This window comes from Anthonomus grandis, chromosome 22 (assembly GCF_022605725.1).
Source record: "Anthonomus grandis grandis chromosome 22, icAntGran1.3, whole genome shotgun sequence".
Taxonomy (NCBI): domain Eukaryota; kingdom Metazoa; phylum Arthropoda; class Insecta; order Coleoptera; family Curculionidae; genus Anthonomus; species Anthonomus grandis.
In genome coordinates this window covers 34,680,853-34,705,750 of record NC_065567.1, presented here as the reverse complement: position 1 = coordinate 34,705,750, position 24,898 = coordinate 34,680,853, and the positions used below count along the sequence as shown (strand labels likewise).

Sequence of the window (24,898 nt, the reverse complement as noted above, 5' to 3'; positions counted from 1 at the left end):
TATTTAACTGTATTTCATGTTTATATACATCGTTTCCACTCTATTATTGGAGTTTCTCTATTGAGTGATGTAAGTAAATAAATAAATAAATTATCCCAAGTGGTCTTTTGATATTACGGGTTTCTTTCCTTTTAGACCATTTTAATTATCCTTAAATCATTACTCCTCCGAACATGTCCCAACTATCCTAATTTCTTGTACTATTATACTTGGGCTGTTTTATGGATGATATACCTTGTTTTTCCTGCGCATCCTATACCGCAATGTTTTTTGATTCCAGACTGCTCCAAATATTTTCCTAAGAATCTTCCTTTCACCACATGTCTTGTACGATCATGGTTCATAAGTTACATCTGATCTTATAATAGTTTTATATATTTTAAATTTTTTATCTGATGACGATTTCGATAGGCGAAATGAGTTTTATGAACGCTTACAAAACATGTGCAATATAAATAATAATTTAGTAACACATATTATTTTTCCGATGAAGCCACGTTCTGTTTGAATGGTAGTGTGAACAGACAAAATTGTCGATATTGGGCAACAGAAAATCCGCATTGGATGATGGAGGTAAACACCCAGTACCCTCAAAAACTAAATGTGTGGTGTGAAATAGTGTGCGGAAGAGTAATAGGTCCCTTTTTCTTTGAACAGACTTTAACGGGACAAGTTTATCTCGATTTTCTCCAATTTGAATTAGTTCCAGCATTACTAGCTTTATTTCCAAATCCATTGGACCCAGACTATCCTGGCGAAGAACTAATTTTCCAGCAAGATGGCGCTCCTCCGCACTATGCTGCCACTGTGCGTACATTTTTAGATGAAACTTTTCCCAATCGGTGGATAGGAAGGAGAGGACCCATCGAATGGCCGGCTAGGTCGCCTGACCTAACACCAATGGACTTTTTTTTGTGGGGATACCTCAAGTCGAAGGTATTTGTTAATAGGCCAAATAATCTAAACGACTTGAAAGAGAGAATTTGCAGAGATGTGCGCGCCATAACTTCGGATATTATTGAAAATGTGCAACGAGACTTTATTGATCGCCTTGGATATTGTCAAGCCGTGAATGGCAACCATTTTGAACATTTAGTTTAATTTTTATTCTTTTTTTATTTGTTACATGATTCGGCTTGTTTTCGATTACTGTTGACTTTAGGTATAGGACATGATGCATGAAACATACGTAGAATTCCACGCGAAATTCAAAGATGAAATAAAAAAAAGGTGCTTTAATTTAAAAAAATGAAGTTGATGGTCGTAATTTATTTTTGAGCAACCCTGTATATACAAACTTCACGTAAAAAAATTTGCAACTTGAAATAAAAAACGACGGATCCGAGCGTTTTTTTTTGAACACACCCCTGACTTTTAAATGAATTTAGACATAACTTTTGGGATGCACTGTATATTTATTTTTGTTTATCTGGTGAGGATTCTTAATTGTAATAATTGCTTGATTTGCTTGGGTTGCTTAGTACCATTTATTTTTTCCAAGTATGCGCCGTCTTATTTTTCCTTTAGCGTTATTATCTGACGTTAATCAATCCACAAGACTGTATTGTCGTATTCGATCTCGTCTGTTTCGTGTCAAGTGCATATAACCCGTTTTTTCCTCGTTGACTCTCAATTCTGCCTTTTTTGCTTCTTTTTCGAGTTTTGCACGCTAATTTTATTTCTTTCCACAACACTAATATCATCTGCATACGCTAGAATCAGTCTGGGTCCGCTATTGTCGGAGATGCTCATACTTAGTTCGGTTCGTCTCATCACCTTCTCTAAGACTAGGTTTAATAAAGCCGGTGAGTGCATCCCGTTGTTATATTAAATATTTCGATGTGTTGAGCTTCGATTTTAATAGTACCATATGATGGAAATTTTAAGTTTTTCTAGTGCTGACCATAAGCTTAAAATGCTCTGGATATACTGTCAAACGCCTGTTTAAAGTCTACGAATAAGTAACTGGAGGGTTCCTCATGTTGGATCGTAAGCGCCTCATTTTTGAAGTAAGGGGATCGATAAAGAGTCAGTTGTTCTACAGAAACCCCAAGGCAATAGATTGGTTGAAATACTCGCAAGATCTGTAGAATGTAGATCTGTCTAGAATCACTAGAAACATATTTTCTATTACATCACCCGAGGAGTTGGATGCATCAGTAGAGAAACTAAGTGATACGATAATATCTTTATTTCAAGACAACTGCCCTGTTAAGAGTAAATCCTCCACGAAGAGGCTCTTGATCTCGAACAACTGCGCATCAAAATAAGATTGGAATCTAGTAATGCCAGAAGAACTGGAAATTGTAAAGAGTATAGGGAAGCTAAAGTTGAAAAGAAAATCATGCCACAGCCAGGATGCACAAAAGGGGTACGAATGCGATAGGCATACTGAAGAGGGCGAATGGCACCTACACAGATACTTTCAATGGGACATTCTTCTTAGAATAATGTTCTTTCTCCCATTATTCAATTTCCTCTCATTCATGAGAGCTTCTTCTTAAAACTCACTTTCTTAACTGCAGGTTTGGAGCTTCGGATACTGACACTTTGGCAGGTAGTCACGAAGATACTGACCTTGCAAGTCACCGGGGCCAAATGGCATTTTTTCGGCACTGTTGCCAAAAGGAAATGTTATTCTCTATCTGGAGATGGTCAACAACACCCGATCAATTTTAACATTGACATGTGTTTCAAGGATTTGGAGGGCGGTAGGTGTCATATTCATACCCAAAGGTAGAAACAGGCCCCCAGAATCTCCCAAGTGTCAATGTCAATTAGTCTATCCTCTTTTATGTCGAAGACAACGGAGAAATTATTGGATCAGTACCTCAGGACGGAGGTAGTCTCCATGACACTGTTGCATGGACTCCAATTTGCGTATCAAGATGGCAAATCAACTATTAAGTCATTGCACCAAATATTTCGGAAAATCGAAAGGCCTTGGAATCCAAGGAAATAGCCCTGTGTGCATTTATGGACATTGAGAGCGCCTTCGATAACGAGGAGTTCCGCTCAATGGAAACATCACTCTCTAATGAAGAAAATAGGCTAGCTGTATGCTGAATCAAAGGTCGATTCAACGAATTTTAGTGTCACTGCGGTTAAGAGATGTCCACAAGGCGGGGAACTATCTCCCCTTCTATAGTCCCTATTAGTGGATGACCTAATCAAGCTCCTTAACCGGAAAGAGCACAAGACCATCGGTTATGCGAATGTTATCTCCGTAATAATCAGGGGGAACAATGCAGGGACGATTGCAGAATGGATTCAAGATGCCCTAAACACTAGATGTGAATGGTGCACTTTGGAGAAGCTATTTATAAACCCGGCGAAGGAAAAGAGTGATGAAAGAGGGTATCGAGATCGTTTCCAGGAAAACGGTTAAATATCTGTGTCTTGGATAGAAAACTTACCTGGGAACAGCACCATGAATCAGTACTGGAAAAGGCTACGAGAAACCTTTGTACGGCAAGGCAACTACTTGGCAAATCTTGGAGTCTGAGCGCCAAAATGACCTGGGGCTGATATGGGGCTCTGGTATGGTGAAGAAAAACCGGTCAAAAGACATCCATATCGAGCCATATAATATGATAGATCACAAAAATTTATAACACTGAGCAAGGATACAACAATTTTCTAAGCGGTGTAACAATATGCGATGTTGGAGACTGTCTACATCCTTTCCGGAAAAGTAGCGGGTAGTCCTACGGGTTAAGATATTCTGGGATAAGCAATTGGTTTTTAGGGCCCTAAGCAGATGCACATACAAGTCCAGTTTACTAATGGGATGCCACAGCATCTGAAGTTTCAGTTTAAATTTAAGGAGACCAAATGAATTAGAGTCCTTGTGAAGTGAAAATAATCAAAGGAAGTATACGATAAGGAGCATCACACTACTCGCATGATGCGCCAATCAGCGGATTTTAAGAACATGATGACGAAGTTTCAGACCAGGGACCAATGATACTATTGCAAAAGTTGAAACTGCAAAAGCTCATGTTGGGATTTCAAAATATCATTTTAAAAGAAGCGAGAGACTCTTAAAAGTCGAGAGCTTATCGCCCAACGATTTGAATGATAACTTAGTGACTGCAATCAAAACTATAAATGCTGAATGAGATTAACAACAAAGCAGTTACTAACCACAAACAATAATAATAAAGACAAGACATAAACTGAGTTCATTACAGGAAGTGATTTTACCAAAAAATAACACTCTCAAAAGAATTCTTGTTATTGGCGATAAAATGAATACCCAAAGCTTTTCAGCAATGATAAAAGAACGTTTCTTATTTCCAACTGACATAAACTATCAAAAAACGCACGTACTTTTTTGTTCAGATCAGGTGTCTCACTGTTTTGGTGTTGTCACTAAGGATGCTAACAATGACTTCGTTGTGCTTATCTGTGATCCACATGACGCATTGAGGTGTAACTCATTTGCAATATCAGAAATCCAGTAACTCAAAGATATATAGCCGTTCAGTCTTCAAACACCTTTGTTGGCAAGCAAGTAAGTGACCTAACCTTTACATATCACCAAAAACAGAATGAGGTTTTTCCATGATTTGAAAGTTTTGAGAAGGAATGGTATCTTAACCCACTTTGACAAAAAAATTCATCCAACAAACTTTTTATCTGTGGTTATTCCAATTACGAAAGAGAAGTAATATATCAGAAAATTCTGTTTGTATACTAAAAAGTGAAATGCGATAGAATCAGCGAAAATTTGACATTCTACCACGTTTAAGGCATAGCAAAAAAACCCTGAAGCCAAAGATTCTTTGACGATTGTAATAAAATATAGTACTTTTTAAGTAAAGTTTGTTAGTAAAATATGGTAAAACCTGAAAAAATGACCTCTCCACTAAAGCTAAATTTTACTTGATGATGAATTAAACTTATATTCTACCAGACAATTGATATCATGTTTGTTTCTTTATTTAAAGCATTCAAAAATAATTTTTGATTTATAACAGGTAGTTTTTCAATTTACCATTACCATACAATTTTTCACCCAAATAATTATTTCTTACTTTATATATACAAATTAAAAAATCTACTACAGCCCTGTCGCCAGGTCGATGCGCACGATGATGCGCCCATGGTAACTAGCCCGAAATATGATGCGACAGGACCGTAGTTAAGTTTAAATGCCTATAAGAATTTAATTTTCATTTATTAATAATTATTTACTAATTGATTTCTTTATTCATTTACCATTGATTTGCTTCAAAGGCAATTTAAAATTAAAGGATCACTAAATTAAGCTTAGTTTTTTCTAGGTGGTTAAGGGCGACTTAGCTTTGCCTACTAATGGAGGTTTTAAGTTTTAACTTTAAGTGATTTCAAACTTATATTAGTTACAAGAAAAAGCTTCTAAGTTATGAAAGGCAGCTGAGTTGAAATTCGTCGCTTTAATTATTAATATTATATTATATTTCTTTATTAACTTCACACCAGCCTGTAATAAAAATGAAATGTTCGAGCTTAAATAGTCTTTAAAAGCGGTTAATAAAATTTCCGGGTCGTTAAAATAATACGCGGAATTGTTTTAAACATCGAATTGTAAAGAGATTATGTATAAAATCGCATAATAAATTAATTCTAGATGAGTTCTTGCGGTAAGTTATGGCCAAAATAGGTATTTGCAAAACAATAAAATATGCAGGCTGGACCATTTTGGAAATAACCCCCTTTGAATTTATGCCGACACGTAAATCACACAAACGGCACAAATATGGCCAGTGGGATTAATAAGCCAATTTATTATGCTAAAACGTTGCCGAAAATATTAAGTAAAATTATGAGGCTAATATATTTCATAGGATTATTTCATTATAGCGGGACAGAAATCCGCGTTCATGCAGGCATCAGTTAGCCGATTAACATAAGATTTATTTGACCGAGAAATCTACCATTATGATACTAATGGTAGAGCAAGAATATCTGGATGAAAAGGAATAAGTATAAGTCAAGTTTATATATTCGTTTAAAAACTTACCGTTTCTGTTCTCACTATCCGCTGGCTTCATTTGGATTGGATGATGCATCTGAAACAAAAAGAACAATGTTAGTTTTTGGCTATTTTATGTTATATAAGAAGTAACCCATGATATGTAGCAGAAACATCGTCGCCTCAATGCTGAAGAGCAGTGGCAACAAAGGTCCCGATCAGATCTGGACACCAGTATGGGAAAATGGAATCTCATATCTACTATAAAAGCTATATGCAACAAGAATAGAGCACACGTTTAAATAGAAGGGACGGATGCATTCTCTTCTCAATTCTCGTCAACATATACGGAGAATGGATTATTAGGAAGAGTCTAGAAAACTGGAAGGAAAGAGTCTTTATTGGTGGAAAACAAGGGCCAAACCTCCGACATGCGACTGATGCGGCGAACAGGAAATGTTTGAAATACTTCAACGACTAGAAGCTGCTAGTTTAAAATCAGGCCTACGACTAAACTGGACCAAATGCTGTCTGTTGATTTCGACAGATCTCAGACAATCCCAATGCCACTTCGACTCATTCACGGTATAGAAATCAATGATACTGTCATTTATCTCGGCGCAAAAATTATCAACAAAGGCGGCTTCGAACCAGAGAAATATACTCGATCGCAATTAATGGGTCAGAATCTTGGACGTTAAACGCAAGATGTTGAGAATCCCTAGGACAGGTCATAGAATAAATATCTCCATACGAAAAAAACTGAATATTTGGAATCATGAAAGGCTCATCCCAAGAATCCAGAGGCGCATACTGAAATGTTTCGGTCATCTAATACGGAAGGAGAAAATTGTGATGCAAGGAAAAGTGGACGACTAAAGAACGAGAGGGCCTGATCAATATGACATTAGTAGAAGTAATAAGAACCATAGAGGATAAAGAAGCATGGCGAAGGCTTGTATCATAAATAGTCACGATGCTCGAAATCGAGCAACGGAGAGAGAGAGAGAGAGAGAGAGAGAGGGAGAAAGAGAGGGAACTATAGTAGAGAATGCATATTAATCTTTGACAAATCATGACTATAGAATGAAAATTTAGCGGGTTTAGAAGATTCATCATAAAATCATGACTGCGGTTTTCTTAGCAATTTTGACTTTTTCTGGCATACATCCCTCTCTTGGATTATTGTGAAGTTATGTGGTGATTTATTACATAAAATGACCGGAAATTGAGTTAATCGAATTCCAAAAAGAAAACACTACAAATGAAAGTCCGGAGAAGGTTTCATCCCACTAATATTCTGTTTTTGAAAGCGATAGTCAATGGTAATATAGAAACAGGTAGTCATGCGTGAAGAGAGCGCTGCTAGAAGAGGTCTCCATATGTTGGGAACATCCACACTGGGTTGGCTAAAGCTTTTGCGTTATGTAGGCAGCTTCTAGAAATTTTCTTTTTCGTCAGTGTCATTCCTTTCTTAGGATTTTTGTTTCAGACCAGTAAATGTTATGGCCGTTTGTCCAAGCATGTTTAGCAATGCCTGATCTGGCTACTTCTCCAGTGGTCCTCCATATGCGACGTTCCTTGGTCCTAACTGCCAAAGGTCTTTTGGTTTCGCCAACATATGAGTCCCCACACTCAGAAGGGATCTGGTAGATGCAGTTTTTGGTGTCTGCTGTAGATTCTGGCTTTGTTTTGGAAACAGAACCTTTTATTGTATTGCCAGATCTAAAGGCGGTTTTTAGATTAAACTTCTTAGCAATTCGTCGGATTTTCTCGGATGTACCTTTTATATAGGGATTGCGAGAAGCCCAGTTGATTTATCCTCTTGCTTGGTTCTGGTTTCTTTCGCCATCGACCTCTGGATAGTTTTCTGGAAGTTTTTTGGGACAGCCATTCTGCTGCAGATCTTTAGTAAGAAGTGCTACTTCCGCCTTGAAGTCTACGTCGTTATTGCAGATGGTTACAGTTCGGTTGTATAGAGACCTGATGATTCCAACTTTAGTCGAACCAGAGTGATTGGAGTGTGTGGGTTTTCGATACACAGACGTTCTTATAATGCCATCTGTATTCCTGACAAAAACATCTAGGAATGACAGCGTCGAATTTTTCTCCGTCTCCATGGTGAATTTGATACTTAACACCATGTTGTTCAGGTGATGTAAGAAGCCCTGAAGTTTTTCTTCTTCTTTATCCTAAATGATAAATGTATCATCAACGTATCGCAGCCACATCTTTGGCTTTTGTCGTGAGGTGCTGATTGCCTGTTCCTCAAACCATTCCATATATATGGTGGCTACCACCGGAGACAGCGATGATCCCATAGGCAGACCCTCATCCTCTCTTCACGCATCATCAGAATTCACGCCTCATTGATCCCATCAATCATATATAAGCCTGCAGAATAGGCAATTGCTTTAGTTTACACTTGATAACGTTCAGAGATACTTACCGACCAAAACGTCGTGTTCTACGAAAACAAAGACAATGTCAGTCCGACTACATGTTTCTACTAATATTCTGGATAATAATACAAGAAGACTAAGCATTGATGAGTGACTGGAGTGGATACATAGCCGAGCTATTTGATGACAACAGATTAGATCAACCACTGATGATGTGGAAGGTCCAGAAATCCTAAAGGCCGAAGTACTATACAGCATACACTCTGCAAATATTTTAAAAAACAATAAGCCTAGATGATATTCCAGTGGAACTTTTGAAAATTATCCAAGAAAATAACTTTGGGATCAATCAATACAGTGCAGTTACACTATTCAATACAATACACCACTGGGGAAATACTAGAAGACAACGTGCAAAGAAATGGAGTGATTGCAGGTTGATAACTCAGTTGATAGGCCTCTAACACACTAAAAGTATTTTGTAGCAATATTCATAGAAGAATTCTTAACAAATGTGAAAGTGATCTGAACGAAACCTATTTTGGTTTTCAAAACGCTCTTGGTACCCGGGCAGCAATGTTTGCCCTAAATATATTTACTGAAAAGTGATGTATACTGTCTCCACTGTTAGTCAATCTATATTCTGATTCTAAGCATTTAAATAGGTGCTACATGACCAGGAGTGCGGAGTTAAGATTAACGGCGAACTGATCAATAGCATTCGCTATGCAGACGACACCGCAATCTTATGTGATGATCTAAAGAAAGGACAAGAGATAGGTCTAAACATAAATATCACTAAAACTAAGTTTATGATTTTCAATCGTCAGCCGATGCTGCATTGCCAATAAATAGTAAAAGCATTGAAGCAGGTATATTAGCCGGTTCTGTTTTCAATATCTTGGTTGTTACATTGCAAAGCAAGAAGAAGATAAAGAAGTCAAGTGCAGACTCAAGCCGGCGTGCACAACCTTTCAAAAAATGAGAATACTCTTCTGCAATAATTTATAACTCAAGCAGAGAATGGTTCATACTATTGTATGTGACAAAGATTTGAACCTTAAAAGCAGCAACCATTAATCGTCTTGAAGCATTGGACACAATATACACACAAATAAAGCGATTTTAAATAGATCAAACGCTGTCCGCGAACACAGTTAAATACCGAAAGCTGTCATATCTAGATTACATACCCTGAGGTAATCGATATTGTTTCCTTCAACTTAAACTGAAGAGCAAGATAAAAGGCCATAGAGAAGTCGGTAAAAGACAAGCCTCAGGGTTAAGGAATCTCAAAAAGTGGGCCGGAATTCGAAGCGCAGAACAGCTCTTTAGACTCACCGAAGATAGAGCACAGATCACCATTGTAATTGCCAACATCAGGAGGACATGATGCGGCACTAGAAGAAGGTTTCATAACCATAAAAAAATATTATTTTTTGTAGTTTCTAGAATCATGATACAATCGGATTTATCATGGATACGGACACGATTTTTTGTAGTTACATACATTACATATGTCATAAAGCATGGATTTCTCTTGGTAAGAGAGAGAGAGGTCCAAGAACAATTAAACAACTTCAACCAAATAATTGGCGTCTTTGATTAATGTAGAGTTATGTATTGGTTTACTGCACAAAATGATCGAAAATTGGGTTCATCGAATTTTCTTGAATCTAAAAGAAATACTGTAATTGAAAGCCTGGAGCAGCTATTTTATCTACAAATATAAACTGTTTAGTGTAGTTTCTGGAATGATGATGGATTTATTTTCTTAATTTATTTATTTATTTAAGTACAAGGCTCTCCTACAGATAGACTAAGCAATCCAATAACAGGAACGCACAAAGTATCTAAGTAATAATGCTACAGTTGAGGGCAAAACAAAACGAGTCATGATTTCTTTGTGGTTATAATTGAAAGAACTTGATTTGAATGGGACGTTTTCCCAACAAGATGATGCCACATCCCTACCACTTATGAAGCCATTAGAAGAAAAGTGTTTGAAAATATTAATTTCTATCAATAAGAAATAGAGAGATCTAGCAAGAATTTAAAAGATTCAACCAAATGATTAGCCTTTTGGATTACTGTAGTAATGCGGTTATTTTTTGCAGAAAATTACCGCAAATAGGGTTCATTAAAATCAATTCAATTTGAAAAAATGCTGCAATGAATATTCTGGAGAAACCTGTGCATCTAAAAACCCTTAATATCTAGTGTATTTGGTGGCAGGGTGGTATCTTAGGACCTAATTTCTTTGGAAATGAAAAAATACCGAAAATACCGAATTCCTGTGGCCATAGTTCTAAATACTTACCTTGATAAAATCTTATCCAAGAAGAATTGAGCTAATTTAGCGAAACGATTGACCACCAATAAGTTATGATTTAACACTCCTATTTTCTATGGTTAAATTGATCTATTTGTATATGAGAGCAACCTGCTCTAATATTATACTTTTTATGCACTGATGTAGATAACGAATTTTAGACAATAATGTTTTAAGGACATTTTAAAGTATATAAATGAAAATGCTGTAGAACCTAAGCTAAACAATATAATTTATCATTGGTAATCATAAAAAATGAGTAACCTGTTCTTTTGATCTTATGATTTCCTACTGTGTGATATTTTTTTGGAATATGTTAAATATTTACTTAAAAACTCAATTAAGATAAAATATTAATATAATGTTACCCATTGGACATGACAATCAATATTAATGAGAATTTGTTGATTATTTTTTATGCTATTTGCAATTAAAAGCATATCATTCTTAATGGAGAACGTTTTTTTATTTACCAATAAACATTAAAAAAAAACATATTATTTCATATTTATTTTCAAGGAGTTACAAACCAGTACGTCAATTCGTTAACGTTATATTCCTCCTATTGCAATATGACACTTTTTTATTTATTCATTGGCAGCCTCGTTTCTTTGCTCTAAATTCTTTAGATTTCAATTTTTGGTGTTTTATTTGGGATTTTTGACACAAATATCTTACTTCTATAATTTCGAAAATATAGAAAATCGTTAATAAAAAATATAAATATTAATTTCATTTGGTATTTTTGGTTTTTTTTTGGCCTTTGGTATTTATATTTTATTGTATTAATAAGAAGAAATATTTGTTCATGAAAAAATTAAAGAAAGATAAAGAATAGTTTATTAGTAATTTTCCTTACGAGCTTTTCTTTTAGATTAATTTTTGTGAATAGAGTGTTTGGACAAGGAAAAATGTCAAATATCAAAGTTTGTCGTATTAAACTGAAACCGTCAAGTGACGATAAAGAAAATGTCATATTTTGAAGTAAACCCTTGTTTTATGTATATAATTGACAAAGTGTCACGCATGCTGACGACACTAGCAAAGAGGTTTTTGACTCTATGTGTCATGAACTTTGATAAAAATAAAAAGCGGTAGAAGTTAAGCGTTAAAAATTGCAATTTTTTTAAGAACCTCTTAAAAATTAATAATTAAAAAATATTTGCTCACAAATATATTTAATTACTTGATACCCCTCTTGGGAAAATAACGTTTGTACCTAATTATTTTAATTACTTAAAAGAATGACCAAAATCTTTTTTAATTACGAAATATGTTAATGCTCTTATTGTCGTCTCGAGTAAGCATAACCGTATTATGTTCCTCCCTTATTTAATTTTCTTCCCAAAGCCGCATGAAAACAGAGCAAAAAAATTGTTCTTTTGTAAAACAAAAGGCGAAAAGAGAAGTTATTGTCTTTTTGTGCTTTTTGTTTCGTATAATATACGTCCCTTGTGCAAACCTCAAAAGCAATTAGGGATATCATTTCTGAGGGGGGATCAGGGCAATACGGTTTTATCTCGTGTTTGGCGTAGGGAGATCTCCATCAGAAGATATGGTCCCTTTTATTCAATGCGACATTTTTTATTAATTTATTTATTAACGTTTACCGTTGAGCACTGTTTGCTTTTAGTTTGCTCTGCTCTTTTATCATTTCTGCAGTTGACAATTAAAAAATACATCGTATTTAAATAACGTTTATTCAAACTTCAGATGGACTGAAGCAACGAGTTTTAATATTATACACTTTATGAACTGAAGTGAATAGCAAATTTTCAAGAAAGTTTTTAGTTGAAAATTCGTTATTTTCGAATACATGTCGTGTTTACATTCATTAAAATAAAAAAAGGGAATATCTTATTAGAGAGAACATAATTTAGATAAGGCTCTACAATATTTAATATCTTTAACTCATCACTAGATGGACAAGAATAATTACAACAACCCACGATATTCAATTTACTATGAACAAACTCACGTAATACACATTAGTCAGGGGTCAGAGAAATTCGTATCGTTTAAGAACCTTTGTATCTCTCCACCAATTTAATTTAGGACGCAAAAAGCTTATTAAAGAACTTATAGAAAAAAACTTAGGTCCAAGTCTGCTATGCTGCAAACGCAAATAGTGAGGACGGCAGAGAATAACTTGTTATGTTGCATAATAAGAGAGAGTGAAACTAGATTTATTACCAAGGCAATGTTAGAATATTTAAGTGTTTAAAATTGCTTCTATAAACCAGCTCCAGTATAACAGGAAGGACCCTCCGTTACAAGCCAACAATAATGAGGAGTTTTGGTGCAAAACCGGATATATCCATTTTTGACCGAAAATCGTTTTTTGATGGTTTTTGGTTCTTTGCTATCATTTCTATAGGTTTATATATTTGTTTGGAAGCAAAACCGGATATATCCAAATTTTGATTACAAAAGCGGTTATATTCAAATAAACAAATTGTGTGTATTCTATTACGTATTCTATTATCTATTCTAGTAGTTGTTGTTTGGACATTGCGTTGTGATTCCACACGCTTTTGGCTCCTGTAAGACCAGTCAAATAAAACTGTTCTTTTAGTGTTTTAAGTTCATAAGACATCCAGTCATTACAACAAAAGAAAAATACGTTGAAATATATTCGGAAGTGGGTTTGAAAAAAACACTGGGCCTTGACTGGCAAATGTATAATGTTAAAGAACTGGAAAAGGTACATACAAAAATAAAGGGAATTTCAGAATGCAAAAGAATTCACTTAAAAAATATTGAGAATGAACATAACAAAACCACTGTTAAAATTAATATGTCTCAATTTTATCGGTTTACATCATTGGGTGACACAGTTTGGGAATCACTTCTTAAGAAGGGAAAATCGGAAGACAACATACAGCTTAGCACGGTAATTCCATACCAGAAAAAAAGTTTAAATCATTTGGTGGGACATTTTGGGGATGATTGGCGAAACAGGAAAGATTTTTTGTGGTACAAAAACCTATTATATAGTAACAATACCGGAGCCAATGTGGATATTTCGGTAAATTTTGAAACCGAAAAAGAAGAAAATGAGCTATACGAATGCTGCTGAACGAAAGCAGATGCAATATACAGGGTGATTCAAAAGTAAGCGGCATCCTTTCAGGGGCGTAATCCTTGTATGAAAATAAGGCAAAAAGTTCATATTAATATGGGTCCGAAATTGCTTCCTAAGGGAACGCCCCTTTAAATAGGACCCCTTGAAGACAATTTTTTCTCTATAACTTTAAAACTCTTTAGAATTAAATTTTGAAAATTGGTGTACTGCATAAACATTTCGTTGTGAATAGGATTCTAAATTCAAATTTTTTAAATTTTATTCAGGTGCGTCACATGCGGGGGTTGGTAAGGATAAAAAGATCCCTTTTTCTTTTACTCTTTAGGTTATTGTGATTTTGTTTGAAAATTATAAAATTTTAGAGTCTTATACGTAAAAAAGGTACTCTTAGTTCAATTCGATAGAGCGTACCATTTACGAGATAAGCGACTTTGAAAATGTTCTGATTGCGTATGTTTATTGATGAAAATTAATTCGCATTACGATCGACAAAAAAGACACTTTTTACTCACATTTTATTTAACAATTTATAGAAAGTGTTCAAAATTATTACCATTCGCGTCACGGCAAGCTCTTAATCTTTTTATTAGATTATGGTGCACACGTGGTAGAATTCTTGGATTGTTTTTAATTGTCTGAAATCCTTCCTCTATTCTTTGCCTGAGAACATCAATTTTGGGTATAGGGCGGGAATAAACTAGTTGTTTTAGGTGTCCCCATAAATAAAAATCAAGGGGGTTTAGGTCAGGAGACCGTGGTGGCCATGGCACTGGACCCCCACGACCTATCCAGCGGTTTTGATAGGCATTATTTAAATGTTCTCTAGCGAGAATGCTAAAATGTGGGGGAGCACCATCGTGCATAAACCACATTTGTGCTCGTAATTGAAGTGGTAGATTTTCTAATATTTGTGGTAATTCATTCTGTAAAAAAATTGTGTAAATTTGTCCATTAAGTCGTTGCGGCATAAATACAGGTCCTTTTAAATGCCCATCAATTATTCCCGCCCACACATTTAAACTAAACTGCTGCTGATGTGCCTTCTGTACCGTAGCATGGGGATTCTCATCCGTCCATAGGCGGTTGTTGTGGAAATTGAAAATTCCATTTCTTGTGAAGCCGGCCTCGTCAGTAAATAAAATTTTCTTCTCAAAATTTTCAAAAGCAACGCGGTTTTCTTCTAGCCAATTACAGAAGTGTACACGAGGAAGGAAATCTCGCTCTTCCAAAGCCTGAACCCGTTGAATATAATAAGGGTAGAGTAACATATCGTGCAAAATTCTCCATACGGTTGACTGAAAGGACTCTTCTTGATTTGCGATGATGCGAGTGCTCAAAGAAGGATCTTCTTCAATACGATCTAGCACGCGTTCTTCTAATGCTAGGGTTCTGGCATTTCTTGGTCGCCCAACAACTTCCTGTCTTTGAAATGTGCCTTAAGCAAAATTTAAGTAGATATTATGCGATATTACTCACATTTTTGAATTTACCTGTTTCTCTTAAATTACGATCTACCGTACCGAAAACCGTACGGTGTGGCACTCGTCGATTAGGAAATGCCTCATGATACAATCGTTTTGCTTCAACACAATTACCAAATGCTCTTCCAAACATAATGTGAATATCAGCTTGTTCTTGATACGTAAAATCCATGTTTGCTTTTTAAACTTAGAAACACAAAGTACCAAACTCAACAAAGGCAATGCCCTTCTTATTAATAATAAATAGTAATTTGTAAAATACTCTATGAAACTAATTTTACTTTGACAAAGTAAATTGTATTTTACAATGACATTTATCAGTCATTTAAATGCCAAAAACAAAAAACAACCGCCAACTTCGTTTTAAATGCGTATCCAGTAATTTTATTATGTATTAAACATACGCAATCACAAAATTTTCAAAGTCGATTTTCTCGTAAATGGTACGCTCTATCGAATTGAACTAAGAGTACCTTTTTTACGTAAAAGACTCTAAAATTTTATATCAAACAAAATCCCAATAACCTAAAGAGTAAAAGAAAAAGGGATGTTTTACCCTTACCAACCCCCGCATGTGACGCACCTGAATAAAATTTAAAAAATTTGAATTTAGAATCTTATTCACAACGAAATGTTTATGCAGTACACCAATTTTCAAAATTTAATTCTAAAGGGTTTTAAAGTTATAGAGAAAAAATTGTTTTCAAGGGGTCCTATTCAAAGGGGCGTAGCTCCCTTAGGAAGCAATTTCGAACCCATATTAATATGAACTTTTTGCCTTATTTTCATACAAGGATTACGCCCCTGAAAGGATGCCGCTTACTTTTGAATCACCCTGTATATATATATATATATATATATATAGGCATTTATTGCACACAAATGAGACATAGTAAGTATAGACATAGTATATATATATATATAACAAACTGGATCAAGTTAATTAATTTGACAAAAGTAATAATATATATATATATAATAGTCCAGTTTGTTATATATATATATATATATATATATATATATATATATATATATATATATATATATATATATATATATATATATATATTATTACTTTTGTCAAATTAATTAACTTGATCCAGTTTGTTTAAAGAGAAATAAATATATATTTTTGCTTACTATGTCTCATTTGTGTGCAATAACGGATATACAGGAAGCTGAGTAGCCAAACGGAAATGGTGAATAGGTGAGGTTACTGGCTATTTAAAACGCATAGTATTATTTTGTTTTTCCTCATATTAAAGGATTAATATATTTTTTCTTTTTTTTATTAGATTTTCCCCATTTTTTTACTTTAACCTTCAATTTTTTTAATTTTTGGCCAAAATGGCGCACAATTAATTTTGTTTTAAAGACTAATGTTGTCTCATTCAGATTTAGATAATAACTGAGAAAAATATTTAAAGAGAAACTAATAGTGGAGTAATAAACTTCCTCAAATCAATAGAAAAAAAATGTTACGTCAACAAAAATGATATGTTGATTTTAATGTTAAATGGTATTTGCTCATCATTCGATATTTAAATAATAATATTTAAAAAATTATACATTTACATAGTAATAGTTTAGTGATGACATCCACTTACATGTATCCAAACCATAATGTAATTTATAATAGCAATAAGGCTCTCTATAGAATATTTCACGCAAATAATATTAATCTAAATAGAATTTTAGAGTCTAATCATGCCAGCAACTTTGGATCAGATTTGGCATCATTACTGTATACCCATATTTTAAAACATTTCAAAAGTAGCATTTCATCAAAAAATGTGTCCACAATAAAACCAAGTAATCAACCTGGACTTCTAGATACTGACTGTGATAGGGATTCTTTTTTATAGATAAATACACAGAAGATGAAGCTCACTCACATTCTATAAATAACATTGAAAATAAGCATGCGAAAAGTTTCAGTAGTTTTATTTTAAATATACAGTCTCTAAGAAATAAAATGGACGGGCTTCATCTTTTACTTGATTTATGTGATTTTCCTGATATTGTATTACTAACTGAGCACTGGTTAAAGCCTAACGAATGTTTCTTAATATCTGATTATATTCCTATATCAATTTTTTGTCGGCAACACTCCATACATGGAGGAACAGCTATTTTAGTTAAACAAACAATTGATGCTTTTTTCTGTAAAATTAATAAGTATGATAGCTTTCTGTTGGAGAAGGTTTTTGAATTCTCCCTTTGTTTTTGTAAGCGATTTAATTTATATATTCTTTGTGTTTATAGACCACCCACAGGAGATATTGGTATGTTCCTGGACAAACTTGATTCTCTATTATCCCAATTGTCTATACACTCCATAGTTATATTGGCTGGTGACTTTAATATTAACTTCACTGATGTAAGCTTGCTATCATATCATACATCCCTTTTAAGTATATTGGAATCTTATGACTTAAAGATGCATGTTCTTTTACCCACACGTATAACATCCTCATCTGCAACTACTATTGATTATTTGTGCACAAATTTAAATGATGTGTCATGTAGAGTACTCATATCTGGTATTTCTGACCATGAAGCCATTTTCGCTAGGATTCCATGCAACACTGTATTTCCTTCATCTCATTATATAGGAAGAATTTTCAGCAGAGCAAATTTAAATGCTTTTTTTTTACTACAGCTTTGGTTAATTGGAATGCAGTTGAAATGGCTCCTGAGCCGTTTACTTTGTTATTTCATGTGCTATGTGACAAGATCAATCAGTGTTTTCCTAAAAAGAGGCTTAAAATGAAAAATAGAAAACCATGGGTCACAGCAGACCTCAGAACTTCAGCTAAAAACCTCCGTTTTTTGGCTGGGTTGTGCAAGTTTACAACTAATGCAAACATTATTCTTTATCATCAGAAATATCGTAATCTATACAGAAAGACGATAAAAGCAGCAAAGGTTAAATATTATAGTGACCGCTTGAATATGTCCTCATATAGGCAGAGAGAATGTTGGTCAATTATAAATGACTTTAGGTATTCTCACAAGAAAGTTTCAGAACCAGAAGTAAGACCAAATAGTTTAAATGATTATTACTGTAATATTCCTCATTTATTGCTCAAGGATGTGAATTTTTTGCATTATATTCAACAAGTGTCAGTTCAAAATTCTTTTTTCTTTTATCCTGTTAGCCTTACTGACGTTAGAGATGCAATTAAAAGCTTAAAAACCATAAGTCAGCTGGAGCTGATGGGAGATCATCAAAATTACTACTCCTTTTGCCTGACTCAGCATTGAATGCCTTAGCTTCTGCCATAAGCAATTCCTTTCATAATGGCATCTTTTCAGCATGTTTGAAGGAGGCAGTGGTTATCCCTCTTTATAAGGGTGGAGATTTGAGTGAGCCTTGTAATTTCCGTCCAATTTCTATATTATCTACCCTCTCCAAGATAGTTGAAAAACTTGCAAAAATCAGAATTTTGTCTTTTTTGCAACACAATTGCATTTTGTCTGCAAATCAGTTTGGATTTCAAACGGGAAAAGGACGTGACGCTGTTTTCGGCTTTTTGAAGAGTGTCTGTGTGTCCTTAAATTCTGGAGAGTCCGCGGCGGCAGTATTTTGCGATTTATCCAAGGCATTTGATTATGTAGATCATGGAATACTGCTGTCTAAGCTCAATAATTATGGCTTTAGAGGTGTGGCATTGCAATGGCTGAAATCCTATCTGTCTAATCGTACCTAAAGAGTTACAGTATCTGGATGTTTATCCGATTCCAGATCCCTTAAAACTGGAGTACCTCAGGGTTCAGTGTTAGGACCACTATTATTTTTGCTCTATGTAAATGATTTGGGTTCATTAAAACTGCAGGGCAAAGGGGTTCAGTTTGCTGATGATACCACCATTTTATGGAATCATAGAGATTCTGATAATGTTAGAGCCCAGGTTTTTAAGGATTTTAAGATTTTATCGGAGTGGTGTGTTGCAAACAGGCTTGTATTTAAGGTGGGCAAAACCTTTATTATGGGATTTAAGTGTGACGTTCAGGGCCTTATGTTTAGTGAAAACTCCCCCTTGCAAAACAAAGTAAGCTGTAAGTACAGTATACCACAAGAGAAATAAGAAAGGGATGTTACGCGTGTATTAGAAATAATGGTCATCAATTAAGGCTTATAAATAAACGATTTGAAGTAAAAAATATGTTTTTTTTTTTAATCAACCTGTAAAGAAAAGGGTCATGGAAATGAAAGGGCACAATAGGTTTAGCTGTTTTAGAAGGGTGAAAGAGATAGCGCAACAGATTTAGCAGTGTTAGAAAGAGACATAAATTTATACCTGCTCAATTAGGTTGCTTTCAAGAAATTGGTTCACGCGTCCTTGAAGACAAACACATCGTTAGAAAGACTATTAACTAAGTTCTTAACACATTTTAAAACCACACAACTTTTTTGATTATTAATTTTTCCATTGTAAAGAAAGAAAGAAAGAAAGAAAGAAAGAAAGAAAGAAAGAAAGAAAGAAAGAAAGAAAGAAAGAAAGAAAGAAAGAAAGAAAGAAAGAAAGAAAGAAAGAAAGAAAGAAAGAAAGAAAGAAAGAAAGAAAATGTGCTATAATACGTAAGACAACAAAATCTTGTGTACAAGCATCCTAAAAACTAAAAAATTCCAAATTCACTTTAAATTTCAAACAAACATAACATCTAAAACACTTTACCATAAAATTTACACACATTACCAAAATTAATCATAACAAAACAGATTGAGAGAAAAAAAAGCATCTTTTTGATAAATTTTATTAAAAAATAAGTAAAGCTGTCAATAAAACAGAATTTAGAAGAAGTAAATTAAATTATTTAATAGGAAACAAAACTAAAACACTAAAATGATGTCAGAGCACAGGTTAAAAGGTATCATTAAAAAAATCGTCAAGGCTATAATATGCCCTGGATAATAAAAGTGATTTTAATTCCTTTTTGAATTTCTTAACTTCTAAAATTTGTCTGATACATAGAGGAACATGGTTGTATATTTTTTTGCTAAGGTATATAAGTGAGTTCTTGGTGAGGGAGGATGTAGGGATTGGTAAGGGAAAATCGTTAACCTGGCTAGTCATATGACCAGTGTTAGAGGGAGGTTTAGGACATTTATGAATAAGAGTAGCTGTTTCTAAGATAAAAAGAGAAAAAGAGTTAGGATTTTTTGAGATATAAAGAGAGGTTTACAAGAATCTCTTAACCCAGCGGAACATAGGTATCTAACTGCCTTTTTTTGAATCACAAAAATTATGTTTAATAATCCCTTGTTGCTTAAACCCCAAAAAGGCAAGCCATAACGAAGATGGGACTCAATAAGAGAAAAGTAAATATTGGGAAAACATTGTCTAGGTGCTCCCGGATCGCCAATCTTCAGTGCGCTGGGCATATGATATCTTAATATTTGTTGAGAGTTGGCTCTCTGATGATTTTTCGGATGCTGAATTGGCTGTGAGATCTTTCAATCTGTTTCGCTGTGATAGATCGTCTCTTACAAGCAATAAACGAAGAGGTGGAGGTGCATTAATTTACATTAGAGACTTTATAAATGCCAAAAAACTTAGATTACACTACAATTCAGTTGAGCAATTGTTTTTAGCTTGTGATGTGGGCGGGAGTAGTTTTGTAATTGGAGGGGTGTATATCCCACCTGGGTCCAATACGGATTCTTATGAAGGACATTGTCAGTCAGTTGATATTCTCAGGCAACAATTTTCAAACTCTGACTTTATTATTTTTGGTGATTTTAATGTTCCGGATGCTCTTTGGAAAAATGATGAGTTTGAAACTGTTGTTAGATGCCCACCTAACTCATGTGGATTAATACTTGGGGAGTTTTATTCTTACCTTAACTTTTTTTAAAGGAATTTTGTGCCAAATAATAGAAATGCCTTTCTTGATCTCACTTTTACAAATAGGAATGATCTAGTGGTGAGTGAAGCTGTTGACTGTGTTTTTAATAAATCTGTCTATCATAAGCCTTATCATTCTGAATTAACTTTTGACAATGGTAAAGAAAAATCTTTAAATTTTGTACAGTTCTTCTATGACTTTAGAAATGCAAATTATTTGGGTGTTAATAGTTATTTGTGTGGAGATGATTGGGACCATGTTTTGAATGTAATTAATATTGATGATGCGGTTTCAGAGTTCTATCATATATTAAATATGGCTATAGCTTTGTTTGTGCCTCTTAAGAGATAGAGAGAGAGAGAGAAAACCTCGTCTTTTCCCAGTTGGTTTTCAGGGGAGTTAAAGTACTTGATCCAGCAAAAGAAAATTTCACATAAAAATTATCAGTCTAGTCATACTGTTGCAGACTATGAAGTCTTTTCAGATTTTAGAGCTAGGTGCAAAACTCTAACGGAGACTTGTTACCAGAACTTTATTTCAAATTTGGACCAGTTACTTTATAAAAACCCCAAAAGTTTTTGGTATAAGTTTAATAACAGGAGAGCAACGAATAGGCTTCCTGATTTGATGACCTATAATGATGGGCAGTTTGCAGGTTGTGAACAAATTGCAGAGGGGTTTGCCAGGTTTTTTTCTACTATCTATAATAGAGATAATAATGTCTTACCTTCTCGGCAGGCTGGTGTAAACATGACTATTTCAAATCCTAAATTATCTATTGGATTAATTTTTGATAAGATCTTTCGATTACCCCTTAAACTTAGTGCTGGCCCTGATGGTATACCCAATTATTTTTTGAGAAAATGTGTATGTGCCCTCTCTTATCCCCTCTTTATTTTATTTAGTAGGTCTTTAGACTTGACAGTTTTTCCATCCGAGTGGAAACTCAGTTTTATTACGCCTATATTTAAATGTGGTGCTGCTAATGAAATGATCAATTACAGGAGTGTGTGTGTACAGTCTGCCATCCCAAAACTTCTAGACAGTCTTATTTATGACCAAATTAATTTTTATTGCAAAGAACTTTTGTTAAGTGAACAGCATGGCTTCAGTCGTGGCAAGTCTGCTATTACAAACTTGTTGCTGTATCAGGGTGCTCTGTTAGGTGCTTTGGAGAGGGGTGAACAAGTGGATGTAATATATACATACTTTTCCAAGGCATTTGACAGTGTCAACCATAGCATATTATTAAAAAAATTGAGACTTTTTGGTTTTTCAGATTGTTTGGTGGCCTGGTTTGCAAGTTTTCTTTCTGACAGATTTCAGCAGGTACAAATTGGGGATGCTAGGTCGCATCTTATCAGTGTGACCTCTGGGGTTCCACAGGGTGGTCATTGTTCTCCCCTGTTGTTCAATATTTTTATTAATGATATTTTGGTTTGCTTTAAAAATAGTAATTTTTTGTTATTTGCCGATTATTTAAAGTTTTATAGGGTGATCAGTTCAGAATAAGACATGGTTCTCTTGCAAGATGATCTGAATAGATTGTGTGAATGGTGTGTTGATAACAGTTTGGCTCTGAATGTGGGTAAATGCAGTTACATTAGTTTCTACAAAAGAAACAAACGGGTAACTTCCTCCTATACTATTGATAATGTTAATCTTAGGTACACTGAAGTAATAAAGGACCTTGGTATCTTTTTTGATGAACAATTGAATTTTAATACCCATGTAAATACTATTATAACTAAAGCATCTAAGGTCCTTGGTTTTGTCCTGCGCAATTATAAGGATCTGTCGGTTGAAACTTGCAAAAGGTTGTACATATCACTTGTTGTCTCTTTGTTGGAGTATGGATCAATAATTTGGTCTCCTCTGTACATGAATAGTTGTATGGCACTGGAGAGGGTTCAAAATAAATTTCTACGATTCTGCCTTTATAAACTTCGCTTTCCAGTTCCTAATGACCATTGTTATGATGAAGCAATGAACTTGCTGAATATGCGGAGTTTACTTAAGAGACGCACTAAGAATGATTTGGTGTTTATTTATAAACTTTTGAATGGCCTTGTGATTTGTCCCGAACTACTTAATAGGATTTTATTTAATATTCCATACCGTAATCTGAGGGCAAATCGATTGTTTTCTTTGCCTTATCATCGTACCAACTATACTATGCACTCACCTGTCGAAAGGACCTTGAGGCTGGTAAACTCTACTGGAATTGAAGTTTTGGGAATTTCCTTATTGCATTTTAGGAGTCTTATTAAGAGTTTGTAGGATTTTGTTTTTTGAATTAATTTTGCTCCATGATTAATAATTTGAAATACATTTGATCATTGTCATTGATAATAATATATTTTGTTTTTTCTGAGCTAATTTTGCATTGTTAATTGTTCTGATTTTGAGAGAATATTGTTTCAACTTGTAAAGCGGTTTAATTATCCTTGGTATTAAGATTAAGTCTGATAATTATTGTTAATTAGTAATTAGTGGTTAGGTAGTATAGCTTTTATTTCTTTTTCAGAAATATATATATTTTTTTTAATGGGGTTGATCCCGTCTATAAATAAATAAATAAATAAAATAAATAATGTAAGTAAAACCTACAATAGAAAAATATTTAAGAAATTCCTGCGCGTAATATTTTGCGAAATTTTTTTGCAAATATTACAGCTACCTCATCAAAGTTAGACACTTACTAGCGTCGTACTGATTAACAACGTCGTAGCAGGCGAGTGGATTTCACCTTAAAGCACGTCTCAATGCGTAATGATCTATTCCCCAACCTGTATATATTTCCGTAAAAAATTATTTTTAAAGTCTTTTTAAAGAAAAATATAATGAAATATTTAAATAATTAATAAAAGAAGTTTAATTTAAAGCTGACCATTGTTTCTTTAACAATTCTTAAATTTATCATAATTATTAAATTAAAGAATTCTATATCACTTAAGCTGCTATACCGGGTGGTGCGTCGCCGAGCGGAACATAGGAAATCCCATGTAAATTTTAAGGGGATCAATTATTGCCTTCCCTGTATATTTTATAGAAAAAATGTAAGATAACTTTTTGAAGAGACCAATCTGGCAAACCCTCGTGCAAAGTTTCAAAAAATGTTAATAAGCGAATCTTGAAGTATTCAATTAAATGTAATTGCAAAATTACCAAATTTTCGGTTCAGGTAAAACTAAACACCAGCCACCAGCAACCAATTTGTTATAAGGCTTTGTCAAATCTGACGTACAGCCGAATACAAGAAATGATTATTTTTTCGTTTAATCAATCCACCACCATACATTCAAAGTAAGACACGTTAACATTACTTTTTTATCTAAACTTTTATTTAATATAACGATGAAGTTATATTAAATATTTATATCTATTCTTTCGTTGATTGAATAATTCATACTTGTTTTCAAATATCGACTGTCACTGATTTATTGACACTTTTCCTCACGTCAGTGACAATATTCATTTTACTGGTGCCCGTTTGGTTTTACCTGAACCGAAAATTTGGTAATTTTGCAATTACATTTAATTGAATAATTCAAGATTCGCTTATTAAAATTTTTTGAAACTTTGCACGAGGGTTTGCCAGATTGGTCTCTTCAAAAAGTTGTCTTACATTTTTTCTGTAAAATGTAAAGGGAAGCCAATAATTGACCCTTTTAAAATTTACATGGAATTTCCTGTTCCGCTCGGCGACGCACCACCTGGTATATTTGATGTTTTTATATTTTCATCGTATTTTAAGTCACTTTTTAAACCTTTCACGGATTAGTC

At 34.1% G+C, this 24,898-nt stretch overlaps 1 protein-coding gene across 8 annotated transcripts in view; it reads right to left on the bottom strand.

Moving 5' to 3' along the window:
- Nucleotides 1-24,898, bottom strand: part of LOC126748432 (CUGBP Elav-like family member 2) — an 870,157-nt gene that overhangs the window by 284,109 nt on the left and 561,150 nt on the right. For all 8 annotated transcript variants that reach the window (XR_007664709.1, XM_050457685.1, XM_050457680.1 and 5 more), the window contains one exon: nt 6,008-6,056. Coding sequence is in view for 7 of the 8 variants with exons in the window: in XM_050457685.1 (XP_050313642.1) it covers nt 6,008-6,056 (49 nt within the window). In the remaining variant the exon portion in view is untranslated. The remainder of the gene's footprint in view (nt 1-6,007; nt 6,057-24,898) is intronic.